Source organism: Crocodylus siamensis, chromosome 1 (genome assembly GCF_052110815.1).
Source record: "Crocodylus siamensis isolate JL-2025a chromosome 1, ASM5211081v1, whole genome shotgun sequence".
NCBI lineage: Eukaryota > Metazoa > Chordata > Crocodylia > Crocodylidae > Crocodylus > Crocodylus siamensis.
In genome coordinates, this window is record NC_143395.1 from 107,001,351 (window position 1) to 107,019,942 (window position 18,592).

At 42.4% G+C, this 18,592-nt stretch overlaps 1 protein-coding gene across 7 annotated transcripts in view; it reads right to left on the minus strand.

Moving 5' to 3' along the window:
* The window catches only part of BCLAF1 (BCL2 associated transcription factor 1), a 35,103-nt gene extending 16,776 nt beyond the window's left edge, over positions 1-18,327 (minus strand). For 2 of the 7 annotated variants that reach the window (XR_016441423.1, XM_090039936.1), the window contains exons 1-7: positions 18,165-18,327; positions 13,245-13,319; positions 8,290-8,412; positions 6,826-7,731; positions 3,591-4,259; positions 3,314-3,483; positions 149-254 (exon numbers count right to left, since the gene is read on the minus strand). Coding sequence is in view for 5 of the 7 variants with exons in the window: in XM_090039936.1 (XP_089896062.1) it covers positions 149-254; positions 3,314-3,483; positions 3,591-4,259; positions 6,826-7,731; positions 8,290-8,393 (1,955 nt within the window). In the remaining 2 variants the exon portion in view is untranslated. The remainder of the gene's footprint in view (positions 1-148; positions 255-3,313; positions 3,484-3,590; positions 4,260-6,825; positions 7,732-8,289; positions 8,413-13,244; positions 13,320-18,164) is intronic. The other 5 variants (XR_016441422.1, XM_090039910.1, XM_090039891.1 and 2 more) reach the window with 4 other exon arrangements.
* Between the last annotated feature and the right edge of the window lie 265 nt (positions 18,328-18,592).

The following is an 18,592-nucleotide window of genomic DNA, read 5'->3' on the forward strand; positions in this document are numbered from 1 at the left end:
GCTTCTCTCTGAATGGAAGACTTCAGAGGTCATAAGATTTACATAACAACTGATACAAATGACTTTGCATAGTCCAGGAAAGCATTTAAGATTCTCATAGAAGTACCATCTAAAATACACAGCATCTAGTAACACAACTGGCATATACCTATGGATTTCTGGACTCTTTTGACGGGTGCAATGTTCTTCGGTAGCTTTCTGATACGCAGTGAACCTCTCATTTAAGGTCATTCCAGGTGACTTGAAGTATTGTTCTGTTGGTTACAATGAAGAAACACTGTCTAATTAAATTAATTCCATTTATATGGATATATCTATTCCTGACTGAAGGGTCTGTAATAGGCAAAAATATAAAATATTCAAAAAGTATACCAGAAATAGGCAAATACATTAGAGGAACATCCCTCCCCCACCATTCTTACCCTTCTTGTAACCTCAGTAAGTAGACAGTGGCAGTGAACACAACTACTGCAAGCCATACTACAATTAATCCAAACACCATTAACTGACTTGGGTCTGTCTCTCCTTCTCACTAATATACTTTCCTCTGACAGAGGTGAAAGTGGCAGCTATTTAGATTTAAAACTTTACAACTTCAACACAGAAGCAAAATAAATTACTCCAAGCCACCAGCGTTTGCAGGAGCTTAATTTAAATATACCTTAGCTTAAAACATAATTACTTTTGAGAAAACATTTACGTAATTTACATATTAATAATTATATGAAAGACTTAAGTACTAGTTATTTTTTTAAAGGAAGCAACTTTTCCTTTGAAACTCAGAGGATAGAACAATCAAGGACAATTAACAGCCCTACAAGTAAATGTTCATTTAAGTATCTGGCATGTTGGCAAACCTGACAGCTTCTTTAACAAATTTTCTCTGGATTTTGAGAGTTACATTACTAGTAGTGAAACTGAATTATTTTTAAAAACCAGATCAATGAATGCATTTAAATGCAAGATAGAAATACGAATAAGTTATGAGAACTATGAAATGTTACATATGAAGCAAACCATCTGCTTAACAGGTCAACATACATCTGTATCAACTTACCGCCCAACATCCAGCACATGTCTCATAACCAATCATTAAAACTTGAAACGGCCACTACAAGGGTAGTGCCTCAATCATAATTCCATCAAAGAGGAATTTGAGCTAGCAACTCTGTTTTTATGCCATTTTTGCCAGGAAGACAGAAGGTTCAACTTTGCCTGTTTTGGCATCTGTATCTTTCAACAGCTATTTTACTTTTGTAACATGGATTTTGCCATTTCAAAACACAATCCAGGACCTAGTTACAATGAAAAAGAAAACATCACTGGGCATTTTCAGCTCTGTGTTGAAAGAGAGCTGTTCAGACTGGTTGCATCACACCAATAATGAAACAATGTCAGTTCTTTAAAAAGATTTAAAAAATAAAGAAGAAAAGAAAGTCACTAAAATCTGATTACAAAAAAAAACGTGGAGAGGCTTTTTTTTCTTTCTTTTTAGAAACAAGTTATACGCATCACTAACTTGGCCAGACTGGTCGTTGAACAGTTAATATTTTCCAGTCAAATATTAGGTTTTTTACATACTACATGTAAAGAGACATAGTTAAGATTGACCTTTCTGTCAACACACAAGAGATTCAGGAACTTTATCCCATTCAAGCCTTATCCCACACCATTAAAGTGAATGGAAGCTTCACCAATAAACCTCAATGATTGTAGGATCAAGTCCTAAATCCCCTACACATCAATAACAGAGTAGATACTTTCATATCAAAGGTTAATATATGCAGTAGCTATTACCTTGGCCATGGACTATTATTAAACATCATTTTTATTGTCTTACAAATATCCTCTATAAACATCTGTAAGGCTCACAAACTTGTATGCCTTACTCCCTCTAGCTATTTATTATAATGGTACCAAACTGATAACTATTTGGAAGTTCAACAACTCAATTCTGCAAATATAAAGCTTCTTAGTAATAAAACAGATTCCTGCAATTATGTTCAATTTGGTCAGCTAATCAAGTACCTCTCTATAGCCAAAGTAATTTAAAGAACTCACTTCTGTTTAACAGTTATTGTTACACCAAAACAATTTTAGGAGGAATTCTTCTATTTTAATCAGCACCGTAAGATATAAATAAGAAGAATCAGACAATGCAAGATAAATGCTTGTGTCACAAAACCACAGTGCTCATTTAAAAAAAAACAAACCTTCCTCTAAATATCCATTCAGAATTTTAGACAAAGGCTATTTAGTTTTCCAAAGACCTGATGTAGCCTAATGATAATGAACAATAATAGTTGCTGTTTAAAAGAAAAAAATAATATACAATACATTTTATGGCCACTGCCAGGTTGCTAGGTGTGAAATTCTAAGCTCTAATATCACCTAAGCTTTAGAAAAGATAATAAGAGGGCAGATTTTTTTTTTTGGATACTTGCTCTAATTTTTAATTATATTCTTTACAGACTTTAAAAACATTCTTTTCTCAACTGGGATAGCCTTTGGCATATCACAAAAAAGGAATTCTACCATTTGCCAACACAAATCATAACCACTCGGGAGTACATTTTCACTTAATTTCATAACCGCAAGGAAATCTAAAGATTGGCTAAAACACGGTTAAAAACTAAACTACTTAAACCCGAGTGCAAAACTTCACATGTACATGGTTAGCTTCACTGGCGACATCCAGACAAGCACAGCCATGCAGTATATGGTGCTGCAGACACATCTGTAGCAGCACATACTGCACATTCAGCTGGTTACCCAGGGGCTAAAAAATAAAAAAGCCTGTATCAGTGCATGCAGAGGCAGCATACACTGCTCAAAACCAGAGCCTGGTAGGCCAGAGTCACACTCTGGTGCTGGCCAGACTCCAAGTGGCAGGATTGCTGCTGCAGCCCCAGGAGGCACCCAGTACCCCAGGTAAGGTGCTCAGTGCTGGCCCCAGCCTCCTCTACCCCACCTGGGGTAACCTGCCATGTGCCAGAGGGCACAAGGTATGCTGCTGCTAGTTGTCCTCAGAGAGCCAAATGTCCATGCTCATGTGAACACAGCCATTATGTGCAGCAATTTATCAAAATCACACATACAAAATATCCAACTCAGTATCATGTTTTATCCATTTGTTTTCTTTGGCTAGCTGCATGTTTCCTTCTGATCATTTTAGTATATATTTCAAAAAAAGATCTGAATAAGCTAAATTAAGAAACAGAGAACTGTTTCACTAGCACATTAAGGAAGCCTAAAATGCCTGTTTATTTTCAAAACCAAAATAGGTAGTTGCAATAGAAAACCAAGTACATACCTTTGACATGATGGACCAAAGACACAATGTGCTGAATAAATGACTCTGATGTGCTTTTGCTGGCCTGAGGCAGCTTAATGTGGTCGAAGATGGATCGGAACTCTTGCTCCTTCTTGACAGAATGGACAAGCGTACTAGCAAGCAGCCTGTCTTTAGTCAAGGAAGCAGGTCTAAAATACATCAACAATAAAAAACACAAAAGAGAAATCCACTGGTTTAAATATAGATGAAGTAACTCTAGAGATGGGAAGAAAATATGCAATAAAGAACAATTTACCTATTGGAATCATCAAGAGGAACTGGTGCCATTTTGAGTTTAACTTCAGGACGATGGGAGTCACTGGCTATCATTTTGATCCTAAGTGGGCTCTCCTCTCTGAAGGTGGATTTTTCTTTCACATCCAGATTCTTGTGAAGAGGGGGACTGTAATCAAAGAGTTCTTTGAGCTTTTCAGACTTTACCTGCTCAGGTGACTGAGTTTCTTTCTTCATTATTCTCTCAGAACTTTTGTCGTCTTCCTTGTGCTTATCTTTTGTTGCACTAGGCCTTTCCACTACATAGCCAGTCTCTTTAAGCTTATAATTTTTCTCTTCTCTAAATCCATCGCTCTCTCTATTGCCCTTCATTGAAATTTTAGATTTGTATTTGGTTCCTTCCTCCTCAGCATTCCGGTGAGATGCAGTAGCAAAATTTTTACCCTGATCTGCCAAGACAGATTTTCTGAACTGTCTATAATCCTCTGTCTCCTCTGTGTCCTCCCCTTCAGAGTCATTAAACTTTTGTTTCCCAGTCTCTTTATCAACAAAATAATCTAAAGCTTCCTGATCCTCCCATTCCCTCTCTCCCTCTGTCCTCCCTTTTTCTGATCCTCTCTCCTTTTGGGCCTCCTTCTCCCTTGTATTACCCCTATCAAGCAGGTATACTCTAGACTCTTCATCTGTGTACCTGTGGACAGCAAAGAAGAGAACGGTAACTGTGAATTGCATTAACTCCATTTCATTGATTGCATTTCTCTTCTGTGTCACACCATATCACAAACAGCAATTTTCTTCAAAGTAGTTTGACGGTTAGTATATACGATTTTTTCACAGTATTATTACTAGATCCACAGTCATTCTAAAGAATATTTAAGAGAATCCCTTTAGATGTAATATGTGCCTAGAAATTAACTGCTATCTCAAAAGCTAAGAGCTTCACATGTAGGTGGGATTTTGTTTGTTTTTAATTATTTGTTGCCCAACTTCACATACAGTTATACCATTCATAGAAGTCTGAAATAGAAAGCTTTGTATTTAAATTCACAATAAACTCTTGCATTCTGTTATTTCAGAACTGTTCTTTCACCAAAAATAAAACGAGTGCCATTAAAAGATAAGCAAACCATTTTCATAATCCAATCCACTGATATCACAGATATCCACACGAAGAACACTGGTCTTATTCTTCAGTGAATATAAAATTCTAGAACTATGTACTAGTATGGCAAATTGGCTTTCCAGACCTCCCTAGATGTTTTAAACATTACTGATTACTCCATTCAGCCTCTACCAGATCAGTGTAACATGTTCATGCTTGTTTTTAATACAGGTTTCTCTCACTTTATGCAGGTTCTGCATGTGCAAATTCACACGTATGCAATGACCCTTTTATATAAAAAAAATGGTTATGTGCAAGGTAAATTTACTCTCGTGATTGGTGTGGTGGAAGCCTGCAGTCAGCTTTGTGCAGTGCATTGTGGGAATGATGCACACCAAAATATAGTCTCCTGTGTGCACTCGTCACTTGTTGTCTATGACACGTATTTCTGTAATTGCCATGCCCCTTATGGTAACATGCACCACAATCTTGTGCTTGTGTGCACTGTCTGTCTGTTGTTGGTGAGTATCCAAATTGTCTTGTAAAAGTAATAGATATGGGTCTGGGGGCCAGTACAGTCAAGGTCTTGGAACGTATCCCTATTAGTTACATGGTGAAGCGGGTTCCTTTTATGCGAATCTGAGTTATGCTCCATTTGCCAGGAACAGCATAAAGCAAGGGAAACCTGTACATTCATTGGCAGCAATAAACCTTGCTGAAGGAAGAAATCTGACTAGAAGTATGCACATGAATAATATGTCAGTAAGTAGACAAAACAATTACAAAGTCTTGAAATCAATTTTACAAAACAGTATGGACAAGACAGATTTGCTTCACATTGTGCTTTTCTGGGGTTTTTTGTTGGTTTGTTTTTGTGTTTAAGACCACAACTTTTAGTCCAATTAGCTGGCAATTCAATGAACAGCCCACTTTCAATATGATGTCAGTTTTATCAAAACACCGAAGTGGTTATTATACCTCCTAGACCAGTGACTCCCAACCAGTGCTGTGGCACCCTTGGGTGCCTTGAGATCTCTCAAAGGTTCTTCAGGGTCCCATGCAATGTTAGCACTGTTAGGTGTGCAAACATGACTTGCAAGATAAACTCAAGAGATTTCAAGTAGGAATCCACAGTGTCAAAAATATTCTAACTTGTAGTGGTCTGAGTTCTTTGCAACAAAAGAATTGCTTTATTATTTGTCTATAGTAAGAAAAAAATAAAATCAGATGAAAATGACAAGCCGGCATTTTCCAAGGGGTGCCCCAAGTATAACAAAGGGTGACTTGAGTGTTAAGAGGTTGAGAACCACTGCCCCCGGCAATTAGCAATACATCCTTTTTCTGGTGTTGAAAGCATTTTACTTTTCATTTGTTCTTACAAAGACTTTAAGCTTTTCATACACCATACGGTATGAAATAAAGAGTCTTTGACCAAGATTTTAGTTCTAGCAAAGAAACAGAAGTCTGATATTTTCCATTTCAGAACTTGCAAAACCATTATAAATTAATATTAATGAACTGATCCCCTGAAAATATACTATACAGTTCTCCCTCACCAATACTGCTCCGTATTTCCACTAGCCCAAGACAAGAAACATATTTTAAACAAGGGGTGTCAAATATCAGGCCCATGGGACTCCCAGAGGAGCCAAGAATTCAGGGGTGTGAGGGCAAGCAGCAGTGACATTAATCCCCACAGCTCTCCAAGTCCCACAGGGGTTAATGCCTCTGTCATTCACACCATCACTGGAGTCCAGGGTATGGAGCCACCTTAGGAACTTGTTTTCATTGCGGCACAGTGAGCAACAGGGAGCTGTGGGGCTTAATGTCACTAAGATGGCAGCAGCTCAGGCATCTGCGGGGTTAACAATGCAATTGGACGCCAGAAATGAGTCCAAATCTGAGGAGCCCTGTAGTTAGATGTGACCTGGGAGGCCAAATAAGTTATATCTCTTGTTGTAAACTATAGCCAGACTGAAGCTTGTAAGTTCTAAGCTGAAGTGACCCAACAGAAGTTCAGTAGATAGAAGAGACATAATGTTTAGTACAATTTGCAACTTGGTACTGGTATTTTAAATTAACAGTCCACCTTTAATGAGATTTCTACAGCCTTAACTTTGTACATGGTTTACAAATTTACAGGTACAGTTCTTACCTTTTTAGAAACTTTGCACCCTTTGCAGTTTCCTGTTCCCCACCTTCAGGATAAAATGAGCGCATTCGGGTTTCCTCACGTGGAGCATTCTGTGATGGGATTGTCTTCGCAGGGCTTCTCCTTGAAGGGATATGATGTAATGGACTATTCTGGGAAGGACTGTAACGACTGGAACCATTCCCAAGGGAACCAGAACCAGACCTCTCAGGGCTATGTTGAATGGAATGTGAATGCTGAGGTGTATCTTTTGCCGAGTGGACTGTGCTGAGCAAGGGGGCATCAGAGCAAGATGAACTCTGACTGGGTGGGCTGGCAATAGAAGGACTATGGGGCGACCTTGGACTGTTATCATATGCTGAAAGACCAGGCCAAATGTCACCAGAAGCTGCTGATGATTTGTTAAAATCATCAAGGGACTCAGATGGATCATGTTCAAATGCATCTTTCTGTTCATCCTGGGATTTTGTTTTCAAAGGGCTATCTTGGAGAGGAGCCCCCTCAGTTTTCTTAGCCTGCTTTTCCAGAGACCCACGTCTTTTGGAAGAGACAGGTGACTTGCTGTATGGGGACGAAGAACGAGATGAAGAGGACCTTGGAGACCTGGATGATCTGTAAGATCGACGAGACCTGCTCCTGGACCTCTGGGACGACACAGATCTTCGTTTTGGACTTCTGGAACGTGAACGACCTCGCCTTGGGCTTCGGGAGTGTCTTCGATTCCAGACAGGTCTATAACCTCCACGGTGGTATCTACCACCGCCTCCTTGATAATACCCTCTACCTCTTCCTCTGTAACCATAGGGACGTCTCATTCCTCTATTATTTCTGTAATCTCTGCGATAATCTCTAGAATAAACACGGTCCCTACTGCGAGATCGTGAATACGTCCTTGACCGAGACCTAGAACTGTAATTGAAAGGTAACATCAGTAGATGATCATTTGTAAAACATCAAAATAAGTTCAGCTAACAACCCTGTTTTGTCAAATGCAGTTTGTGAGCAAGAGATAAAGGTTAAAGATTAAATGAGATATTGATGCTAAAATTTGTCTTTACTGCTTGTGTAACATAGCAACATTACAGATCTTTACTTAAGACAGCACTTAAAGTTGCTTAAGCTCTGAAACGCTAAGTGTGAGATAGTAAAAGCTTACTACAGAAGAGATCAGACAAAGGAAATAATGTGAAGAATAAAAAAACCCCAGCTTAATCTTCTCATTTTATGCTACAAGAAAATTTAAAAATAAGACAGGTAAGGCACTAACTGATTAAAGCAATATCCATAATACCCAAGACATAAGCTCAAGCTTTTTTAAGGGTTTCAGATTGGCTTTAACTATAAGCATCATCCAAGTAAAAGAAAAAATTAAAAACAATAACAATCATACATGTAAAACAGTATTAAATCCAATCTGAAAACACACACACACACAAAAAAGCATGAATTCAAGTAGCATCCATTTACCTGTATCTCTTTTTTCTAGAATGTGATCTGGACCTTGACCTAGAGCTGGACTGAGACCTGGACTTGGATCTTGAAGAATGTGATCGAGAGTTAGATCGACCCATTTTCTTCTAGTGGATTATACTAGCCAAAACAAAAAGTAGTGAAAAAATAATGAAAAAATATTTAGATTTCATGCACTGCATATTAATGAATCATAGGTTTATATTCTGAATTGGGTTCTTTAAATTATAGAACTAAAATCTTATTTGCCTACAAGGAAAAGTGAATTATATAAAAACTAGATTATACCTTTGCTTGAGAAAGAAAAAAAAAGGACTCAATTGAAGAATGATTGGAGCATGAATTACTGAAGTTCAAAAAACATAAGGCCTACCCATTTTACACATATTTATAGGCTGAAGTCAGCACAAACAGGTACACCACAAACTTTCCCAAACTGCTCTGCCACTGTCTCTCCACTGGCAGGGGAGAGGAGAAAAGCACCTTCCTTTGGTACAGAATCTTCAGTCATGTATTCCTCCTACACAAACTCCAACCTCTTTGCTGCACTTCATGCAATTCTTTCACTTTACTTACCTCTCTCCACCTTATATAACCGTTTGCAACTGTTGTTATTATCTAAAACAGATATGGATTCTAAAGCAAGTTGCCCTGATCTCCAGTCACCCAGCCGTGTGGCTGGAAGAGCTAAGCAGAGAGGGACAGAGGAATCTTTGCTCAGCAAGAGCCAAATTCCTCGCTACAAAAGGAAAATCAACATGTTTTTTCCAGCATCAAGCAAGTAAAATGTACTGGGAACTTCTACTTGCATCTATAATTCAATTTAAATCTTATACTAGCCAAATGCAATTTTGACAATACTTTCTGATCTTCATTTTTAAATGAGGGGGAAAAGCCTCTAAAATAGCTACAATTCAAAGTGAAACCAGTTAAAAATCTGGAAGTTAAAAATTTGTTTTTTTCTCTAAAGTACTTTTTTACTCATGGGTGAATGGCAGTTACAATATTTTTCTTTAATGCTGATACTTTCTTGACTTCAAAATGTGTTTAATTTACAAACTTTGCCCAAAATTGCCTAAGATTTTTTTTATTACTATTTTTATCTATATAATACACACATTTTATAAATGCTGTTTTGCCTTTGTACTTCCAAGGTCAATAAAACGATGCATCTTACCGCACAGATTGACACATTAACCCTTTTGGAGACTTTAAAAAAAAAAAAAAAACAACAAACCCACAAAAAACACAGCTTAAGCAGGTTTGCTAAGGAAGACTATATTCATTACCTGGCATTCACCCTCCCTAAAGCTATTTAGCCTCATCACATTTTTTCCAGGGGTTTTTATTCTTTATTTGTAAAAAATACATATTGTAACATATATCATTTTAGGCTTTAAAATCATAAAACCTATAGCAACTAGGTGAATAATAATGACATGGGATAAATTCACCACATTTCAATGTATCATTAGCTTTTTGCTAGGTATGATCCTTAAGAGTCTTAACATAAAGCCAACCTAGCTCTTTTAGATTAGAGTTCAAAACACCCTTTGTTCTTTCTATAAAAAATGAAGTAACATTGTCTCTATGCCATTCCCCTTTGAAAACTCAGCCATAATTGTACTCATTTAAAAGAATGAGTGAGCTGAGCAATGACCTAAATTTTAACTGCAGGCAAGTAGCTTAGAGCTTCAGGCTTTAGATGACTCGACATCCAAAATTAACAATGCTATAGTTATTCAAAATAAATTAAAGGTGAAACAGGGAAAGCTACAACCATACTGACAGCTATTTTATCATACGCACCTTAAAAGCCTTTAAAGCTAATCTTTCTATATAATTGTAAATACATACATATTCTGTCACATGTAGCTACATAATTGTTCAAATACTGAAGAAAATTGCATTTATATATACACATATATGTAACGCGTGCACACACTTTCTCAATTATAATGTTAATAAGTAAGATTTTTAAGCTGGGGGATGGACACACATATCAGGTAGACAAATTCAAGTGCAATTTAAACCTAAGAAGACACATCTGTTAAACAATTTAGAACTGCCTGTGGTGATTCAAAGGAGTACCTGAAAAAAATCAAGTACTATTTTGAACCAGTTCAGTATGAACTCCAAACATTCTTTGATACAGGTCTAGTTGGTCCTCCATGAATGCACTGTTTCTCATCTTCCCCACTCTTACAACTGGCCACTGGTACACAGCCAGAACTCCACTGACGCTTTTTTTTCTTTTCAAGGACACTTTGTATCCATGTGCTGCCTTGCACTGCTCGGTCAAGAAGCCACCTTTCTAAAAACTAGTGTCCTCACTCCCTATTCAACAGTGCCCCATCATCAAGTTCCCCTAACACCTGGGAACCCAAAAGAATGGGTCTAAACTCCCCCTCCCCTCTGCACACACAAGGCATGCTGGGCTGAATGCTCATTACCATCCCCTGGTGTCAGACACACAGTACTTCACATACAGTTGCAAGCCAGTTCCCATCAGTACCGTTTTCAAAAGTTCACGTATTAAATTTCTTGTTCTGCATATAAGCCTCCTTCAAGGGACTTTACAGAAGTCTAAGCACACACAACAGCACAGAAGTGAATGTTTTTGATAGGTATGTATATGCTGCAATATATAGTTTAAGCAATCAGATATTTTAGAGAATGTATGAACTACAGAGGTATTTAAATACATTGCTTTCTCTTTTAAAGGTAATTCCATACTGTAACTTGCTTAGACTTATTTAATGTTCCTCAAGTAACTTCAAAGTAGAAACCATAACATAAACAGCTTTTCTCAATTAATCCAAAAATAACCAAACCAGAGGGAATTTGAGAGTTTTACAAGGCCTTTGATTTTTACTTCACTTTGCACTCCAGAGGCTCTGCAGTACCTCAGCTTTATTCAAAGTCTCTCCCTTGGCACTTAGGAGAGATCCATGGGGTTCCACTTCTCTACTTGTTTTGCTTAGATCAGGGGCTGACAACCCATGTCCAGCAGGCCAGATACAGAACCCTAAAGAGATGCAATCTGGCACAGGTTATTGGTGTCAGAGCTACATCATGCTGCACATCCCCTCCGCAGTGCTCCACACCACTGCAGAGACTACTGTCCTGCAATACCTGACCTTATCCTTGTTAAAGAGAGGTCAGCTGACCCCAAGGGGGTAGGGAGAAGTCCACAAGCTGGGTCACATCCCAACCCCTACCTTAGACCAGTGGTTCTCAACCCTTTTCACACTGGGACCCAATAACATAACTATCCTGTCGAACACCCACAGAGCATCTCTCTCCCCCTCTCTCCCCCACACCCCCCCTGCAGCTGCTGTATTTATACTGCCCTGGTGCTCACCATGCCCCCCCACTGTGTGCCAGCTCCATGGAGCCTTGCAGCGTTTCCTTCAGAACTCCCCGTAACCCTTTAGACTCTTCTTGCGACCCACGGGATGAGAAATGCTTCCTTAGACTGTATGCCTCACCTGCTGTTATACATAAAATTCTGCCTTACTGTCCACCATAAATTTTTATTAAAGAGTGTCTGTGTGTACATACACATTACACACACATATACATACACTAGCCAACTGCCAGTCAAGAATGACAGGGAGGGACACAGAACGTAGCCCCATGCCCCTCCTCCATGTCTGGGCCTGCTCCCTTCTTCCCTCTTACTGCTTGGGGTCTGGGCCCACTCCCTACCGCAGCAGCACAAGGAGAGGACCAGGCCCAAGGGTGGAAAGAAGTCAGCCTGCCACAGCAGGGCAAGCGGGGGGGCGGAGAGTACCGAGCTTGGGGCCAACAGGAGGGAAGAATGGGCCTGGGCAGGGAGAAGGAGAGGAGACCCACTCCTCCCCTGCCCCAGCCACATCAGGCTGGGCCTGCTACTCCTCCCCCCACATCAGGCCCAGGCCTACTCCTCCCCAACTGCCACTGCATTGGTCCTGCAGGTGATGATGATGGAAAAAGGGAGGAGCAGACCGAGGCTACAGCTGGTGGCCTTGCCTCGCTTCCTCCCCAGCAGTCACCTCCAAGAAGCAAGGGGGCAAGGACAGCTCCAGTGGCCTTGCCCCACCCCCGCTACCACCCATCATCACCACCTGCAGGGAGCAGATCAGGGGGTGGGGCCAGCGCTGCTGGCATCACCCCTGTTCGCTCCATTGCCACTGCCTCATTCCTCCCGCCCACCATCATACCCAGTGTCCCCACCATTATGGTGGCGTGCTGCCACTGCCTGTCTGAACACTTCCTCACACTCTGATTGGCTGTTTGTCAAGGTGGGATGCCCACTGCGGGCTCAGGGCCAGTGCCAGCCTGCACTTTGAGCAGGTGCAGGCTCAGCTGCGCAGGGTGGGTGGCACCAATGTTGGGGGGGAGGACACTTGAGGGCTAGTCACCCCCAGATTACCCCTAGCCCCCACCCCCCCCTCTTCACCACCACTGGTGCCCACCCCAAGCAACTAAGCCTACCACACCACCACCCACTCTAAGCACAGCCCTGGCTCAGCACCCCCTGCTGGGAAGATGACACTGCAGCCCACAGCAGGCAGCCTGCCTACACACAAATCTGGTGGGAGCACATGCCCCACATACCTTCCCCCAGGGGTGCATGCTGTGGCAGGGAGGCACCCCCTCCACCCAGATGAGCTGCCCACAGCTCTGTCCTGCTACTGGCCCTGGGATCCTATTTACCACCCTGCCTGGGCAGCACCTGCCCCTGCCCCACTCCCTCCCTCACCATGGGGGCCTCAAATTTACCCCCCCATGCCCCTCCCCCACAAAACTTACCAGTAGGATGCCACTCTCCAAGCTGCCAGGCTGCATTCCAGGAAGTCAGTTATTGGATCGGTATCAACTGATACGGCTGGTTAATATTCAGCTATCAGTATCAGCCAACAAAATCTTTATCATTGCACCCCTAGTAACAAACTATTAAATCTTACCTCAGACTTCTAGAGGTTAACAAATGAGATGATGATTTCAGAACTCAGCAAGTGTGCTCTCAGAAATATTAATTCCTGTAAGAAATAAAAATTCTGAATCACAAAAACTGATATTTTCTTTTAAAAAAAATGCTATGATCCGCTCATGGGGGGGGGGCTTTCTTAATGACATCTGTAAAAGATTAATAGGCTGATTTAAACAATTACGTCACAGAACAAGGCCATGTATGTGGATGCTGTAAAGTCTAAAAACATCTTGATGTTTCTTTTCACTATCCTAAGTAAACAAAAGGATAGTGATAGAAATTCTCTCTAAAAATAAATCAATCCCTAAGACATGTCATTATAAGAGACACCACCAGAAAGGAAAGGAAATCCTTTATGTACACAGGGCAAATCAGAACACCAGAAAAAACAATATCAAAATTAAGCTTTCCATGACATGAACAAAAAGAACTATTGCTCTTTCTTGTGGAACAAGCAACAAATTTTGGTAAGTATCTGATAAGCCTGTATTATCAAACTTGGTCTCAAGGTAGCTACTCATCTACCCACAACACCAAAGTATATGAGCAGCTCTTAAGGCACATACATCTCTAGTTTAAATATACTTAAGGGCTTGATCATACTTCCATCAAATTTAGCAGGTATCTTGCCCCAGACTGATGCTGATGCTTCTGCATCCCACTGTTAATTCATATTAAACATTTAAAGATAAGCCCCGCATAATACTGATTGCTCCCAGCTTGTTTCACTTTCTGTTTCTTTACAGTATGCAACGCTCAACTGATTTGCAAAATCTTGCTGCCAAAGTTCACAAAATCCACTTGCCCACACACAGCAACAAGTAGGATCTTTAAAGCACTAGTTCTCTAAAAAATGGAATTTCTAAAAGGTTAAATGTTTCTGGCTTTTATCATTATGCAGTGAGAGACTTAGAAAGAGTCACAGCATATCAGGACCACCGCAAACCACGAAGAGATTAAAAAAGAAGTAGTTGTGGTGTCACCTCATATATAAACATTCTAAAAATCTTCCAACATCAGATACATTTTAACACAATCCACCATGATCAAATTAAAGACTAGGGAAAAACTTAAGATAACTCAACCAGATTAGTATATTTGAATATCTTGTCCAAGTTCAGTATATAAATTTTTATTAAAAGTGTTAGCCAACGCTTAAAAAGGTCTCTCTCAAACCCTAACAAAAGCCTGAGATGGGGGGAAAAAAACAAAGGTAGTTACCATCCAATACCTAAACAGGAGGATACCTCTTCAAATCTTACACAAATTCAGGAATTCCACCCCCCCCACCACACTCACTCACTCAGGTCTGAGGTCACCAGATGCCCTAAATTTCCCAAACTGCTGGGAAAAGGAAATCTGACCTCAAAAACCCCACACTGTCTTTTGCAATTCACTCCAGCTACTATAGCAAAATGTTTAAGTCTTTTACTTGAGATGGTAACTGCTATTATATCAAAAATATCTCACTAGTATTATATAAATGTTGCTTTGTATTATAAGAGGAAAGTCTGTCCCATCTCAGTGTTTCTCTCTACGAACATAGGAAGGTTTATTTCGGAAGAGAAAAAGATCAAAGTTGGTTATGAGTAAGGACTTACCTATACGTGACAATTATTCACAAATATGATGAGATACAAATGTGAAGATTAATCCACTTTTTGGATGAAGCTAATTCAGAAAGATGCACTCTTATACCAGAAGCTGTTACCAAGTAACTGCGTGCGAACCCACCCTTTTGATATTAAAGATTGTAAATGTCTCTGATTCAGACAAAGTCTCTAATTTCTTTTGTTGTAATTATAAAATGCCTTTGTTGTATGAGGTCATACAAAAGTACCCGCGGCTTCTATCACCTGGCCCTCTTCTCTCCACTCCATTGCCTCTGATGCCTGTTGTTCTCAAGCAACAAAAGCAACAGCAGCAGCTGACAAGTAGGATTCCTGTCAGTCTCACCTCTGCCCACAAGACTCTGAAGCAGTCTTACCTTCACATTATGGCTGCTTATAGCTTTGCTAAGCAAGCAACAACAGAGATTGAGAATACTGGCAGGCGATTTTCAGAACTGGACACACAACAAATATTTCTGAAAAGGTTAAACCCTACAGAAATGGACTGCCCACTACACATCAAATAAAGAGGTTCACCGATGCATTTTTCAAGCTCTTAGTTACACAAGGAGTCACACAGAAAAGTTTCTTTGCAGGTAATAAATAGGAAGAACCTTGGTGTCTTCCACTGCCCACCTCCACCACTAAGTGGGGATCATCAAGCAGCATTAAGTGGATGTACCCAGCCTGATCAGTTGTCTGCAACAATAAGCAATGCTGCATTTGAAGAGGTTAGGCATTCTCACTATTTGCGGGTCCCAAGGTTTTGTGGATAAACCTCTAAAAGACAATACAACGAGCAGAAATCATTACTCATTTTGTATGCCCAACTCCTGCTGAGTATTACTTCCAAAGGCCATTTTTGTATTACTGTAGTTCTAAAGTTGTCAAAACAATTGTCACCAATGTAGGCAAAACAGAAGTCTATCAAAACAGTTAAAAAAAAAAAAAATGCATGTGGTACTGATGCGTGCCTATGACTATACACATGCAATGAAGCTGCTCCAAAGCGCTGTAACTGCAGTGCATCAGAGCACACTTGATCAATGGAGTCTGCTGGAACGTGGCAACTACTGCACTCCAGCAGACTCCAGTGGCATGTGCATCAGCACCCCCATGCTAAAAAATGGCAAGCAAGGTCACTTTAAATAAAGCTTGGTTAACAAGCTTTAGTTAACACCCCCCTGCTGCCGGGACACTGACACACATGATGCACCAGGTGCTTTAATTAAACCAGCTCTCAGAGCCGCTCTAATTAAAATGCCTCCACCCCATTCCCGAAACATGCATATAAATGCCTGATGGTTTTAAGGAAGTATTAAGAAAATCAGTAAGGTCTGGGCTTTCTGAAAGAACAGCTTCACATAAAAGCAATCCCAGCAGTACAGTAGTTAGGACCTAATTATTTAACTGTGTCCAAAGAGATGTGGGGATCATTTAACAACTAACATCTTATACCTATCCATGCTACCAAATTCATTTAATGGAGTCACAGACTAATTGCTGGCACTATTAGCCTATAAAAAACTATGCGCATTTTCCTTTAAAACGTTCAGTATTTGAATGTGATGAGCATCTAAAGTGACTGGATGCATCATTTACTATAGTATCCAGCCAAAATTACTATAGAAAGTAATGGACACTCCAGAAAGTCCACCTATTTGCCCTTTCCCCCGCTAAAGGAGGATTTTTCACCGGCTGTAGAGAGTTTTGTAAAGGTGACTAAAAACAGTCACCCCATATCTGTCCTGATACGTGAGCCAAATCTATTTCCCTTCCTTGCTATCCAGGCACAGGCAGAACTGGAACACGTCACAAAATAGGTTGTACTTCACGAATCCAGACATCAGTAGAACACTTTACTGAATCAAACACAGGCTCAAATAACTATAAAGAATAAAACTGACACCAAATGTAGCGGGGCAGCTTGGGAACATTGCAGAAGACACCTAGAGTTAACTAGGAGCTTCGCTGCTGTGCACCCAGAAGTTCAACAGGCCCATTTACCCCCTTTCCTACGATGGAGGAAATGCTGTGGCACCAGCATTGCCTGTCTGGGCCTGTTATGCCCAGAGCTGTTTAGGCCAGGCTGCCCTTGCTTTCTTCTAAGTGGCAACCCACATTAGTTTCCAGAGCCCAAGGAATCCTTCCCTCTCACCAGCCTTACCCACATCCTCCCTCTCCTCCGGCCCTGTTTGAAAGGGACCAGGCAGCACCTGAGCCCTGCCACACTCTGGAATCAAAGCGGCATGACACAGACAGCTCCTCGCCTACACCATGACTCCGAGGACAGCACCACACCCTACAGGTAGTGCTGATACAGAGGCACCTGTCCGCTCCACGGCTTCCCGGCCATTTGGATAAAATCAAGCAAGACCGAGGGCCTGTGAACCCCATGTCTCTAGGCCCGGGACTTGAACACAGGATGCCTGCTGGGGCTGGGGGAGCACTCGAAGCCCCGGATCAACGGGCCTGAGACAGATGATGCCCGCCCAGCAGTAGAGCTGCACAGACTCTATGACGGAGCTGTGCACAGCCGAACTTCAGAACTTAACTCTCGGGCTTTGCCCAGTTCCATCTGGAAACTGATTTGAGGGGAAAAAAAAGAAAATCTGCCAACTCCATGGCCCACGCAGGGTTCTCTACTGGGAGGAGGGCGAGCGTTCTCTTAACAAGCTAACTGGGCTTCTCCTTTCTTTCCCCCACACAGCTGCCAGGCCAGAGGATCCTCCCCTCCTCCCGCAGTCCCCCCACCCGAGGCAATGGAGGCAGCTGCTCCCCAGACCCAGACGGGACCAAGTGGCAGCGCCCGCCTCAGCACCGCCCTGGCAGAGCCACAGCCGCAGCGCGGGGTGGAAGGGGAAGCAGATCGAGGACGTTCCATCGCAACCGTTAGGGGCGCAGCCCTGCCCCTCCCCCAACGGGACGAAAAGGGAAGCGTCGGAAGCGCGCGCACGCACGCACGCACACACACACACACACACACACACACACACGCCCCGCCCCAAGGCCCGCCCCACCGCGCGCGGAGCGGGCCCGTGAGGGAGGGGCGCGCCACTGAGCGGGGGGGCCGAGGACGCGGACTCTCGTTGGTCTCGCACCCCCCAACATTCGAACGGGGGGGGTCCCGTGCCTCGCCTCGCCCCGCCCCGCGCCGCGCCGCGCCATAGGCCTCGCGGAACAGAACGAAGCGAAGTGCAAGGCCTCCTGTCCCGTCCCGGTCCCGGTCCCGATTCCTGCCCGTCTCTGTTCCCCCACCCCGCGCCCTTTTTCCCGGGCTTCACCTGGCGGGCGGAACTGCAAGGCCGGCCCGCTCCCCTAGCGCAGCACGGCCGCCATTTCCCTTCTCGCCGAAGGAAGAGGGAGGAAGGGGGAGGGGTGTGCGTGTGTGGGGGAGGGGAAAAGAAAAAGGAGAAAGACCATAGAGGTGCAGCCTACTCCCGCGCAAGGCGAGGCGCGATTACGTCACTTCCGTGAGGCGTTGCACACTTACCCGCCTGCACCATCGGAGAAGATGCTTCCGGGTTGTGGGCGTCACGTGACCTCCTGGAGGGGTTCGCGTTCTTCCCTGAGTGGCCCGGACGGAGCGGCGCCTACCCCTCCCCTCCCGGCTGCACAGCGCCCTCGGGCTGTAGGGGGAGGGGCAGCTCCCACTCGCGTCGGAGACGCGTGTGCACCACGTGCACAACGGGCACAGTGCGTACATGCACCA